At 43.5% G+C, this 796-nt stretch overlaps 1 protein-coding gene across 2 annotated transcripts in view; it reads left to right on the top strand.

Annotated features, from left to right (window-relative positions):
* The first annotated feature begins 312 nt into the window (after positions 1 to 312).
* asph (aspartate beta-hydroxylase) overlaps positions 313 to 796 on the top strand; it is a 23,251-nt gene continuing 22,767 nt past the window's right edge. The window contains exon 1 of one of the 2 annotated variants that reach the window (XM_054762688.1): positions 313 to 510. In XM_054762688.1, coding sequence (XP_054618663.1) covers positions 468 to 510 — 43 coding nt within the window. In that variant the 5' untranslated portion in view covers positions 313 to 467. The remainder of the gene's footprint in view (positions 511 to 796) is intronic. The other variant, XM_054762696.1, reaches the window with a different exon arrangement.

Raw genomic sequence — 796 nt, forward strand, 5'->3', positions numbered from 1 at the left:
GTTCTGGAAGGCATTTTTCTTGTCCATGTGGACTTCTGAAAATGTCAGTACTTCACATCGTCGCATAATTAATGCTGTTATAATTATTGACACTTCAAAGCAACCGTGGTGCGTTGATAGACCTCCGAACAAAGTGCGATTATTTAACAACACGTCTGTATTGCACCATGTCAGGCTGAGGTAAAGAAAATCAGGGTGTAATAGCATAAGGTCACAGGTAGGTGTCAGCAATGCACAGTCTGGTACCGGGAAAGACACAAAGGAGAGGAAGAAGAAGCAGCCAACCCCTCCTCTCACTGAGAAGGCGGGTTTTCAGGGTGTGACGCATACCGTTCATAACATGTGATTGGTTGTGGGGGTCGTCAGTCGGACTCAAACGGAATGGTTAATTTTTAAGAGGCTGCTAAAAACTGTTGTATTTCTTTTAGAAACACACCTCCCAGCCAAGCTGGTCCCGCCGCACAGTCATGGCTACCAAGAAAAATGTCAAAATGAACCTCAAATCTAAAGGTAATTGCTGTTTCTTTTTTACATTTATATATCTATACTTTCGTTGTGGCTTTTGTTTAAATGAACGACGCAGTTCAAGTTCCTACGCTAAGTTTGTACATGCAGGGCTACTGTACTTGTTTTGCTAGCTCGAGGTGGTTAAGCTGCTGCGTGCAAATGACTATTTTTTTAGCCGTCGCTCAGGCACGCAATGGCGCATGTAAACACGCATTCCTCCCACAGCACCTTTTGAACGATACAAACCTAACGTTAGATTATTTATTATTTGACTCGGTGATCCCAGGGG

This window comes from Dunckerocampus dactyliophorus, chromosome 2, assembly GCF_027744805.1.
Source record: "Dunckerocampus dactyliophorus isolate RoL2022-P2 chromosome 2, RoL_Ddac_1.1, whole genome shotgun sequence".
Classification (NCBI taxonomy): Eukaryota; Metazoa; Chordata; class Actinopteri; order Syngnathiformes; family Syngnathidae; genus Dunckerocampus; species Dunckerocampus dactyliophorus.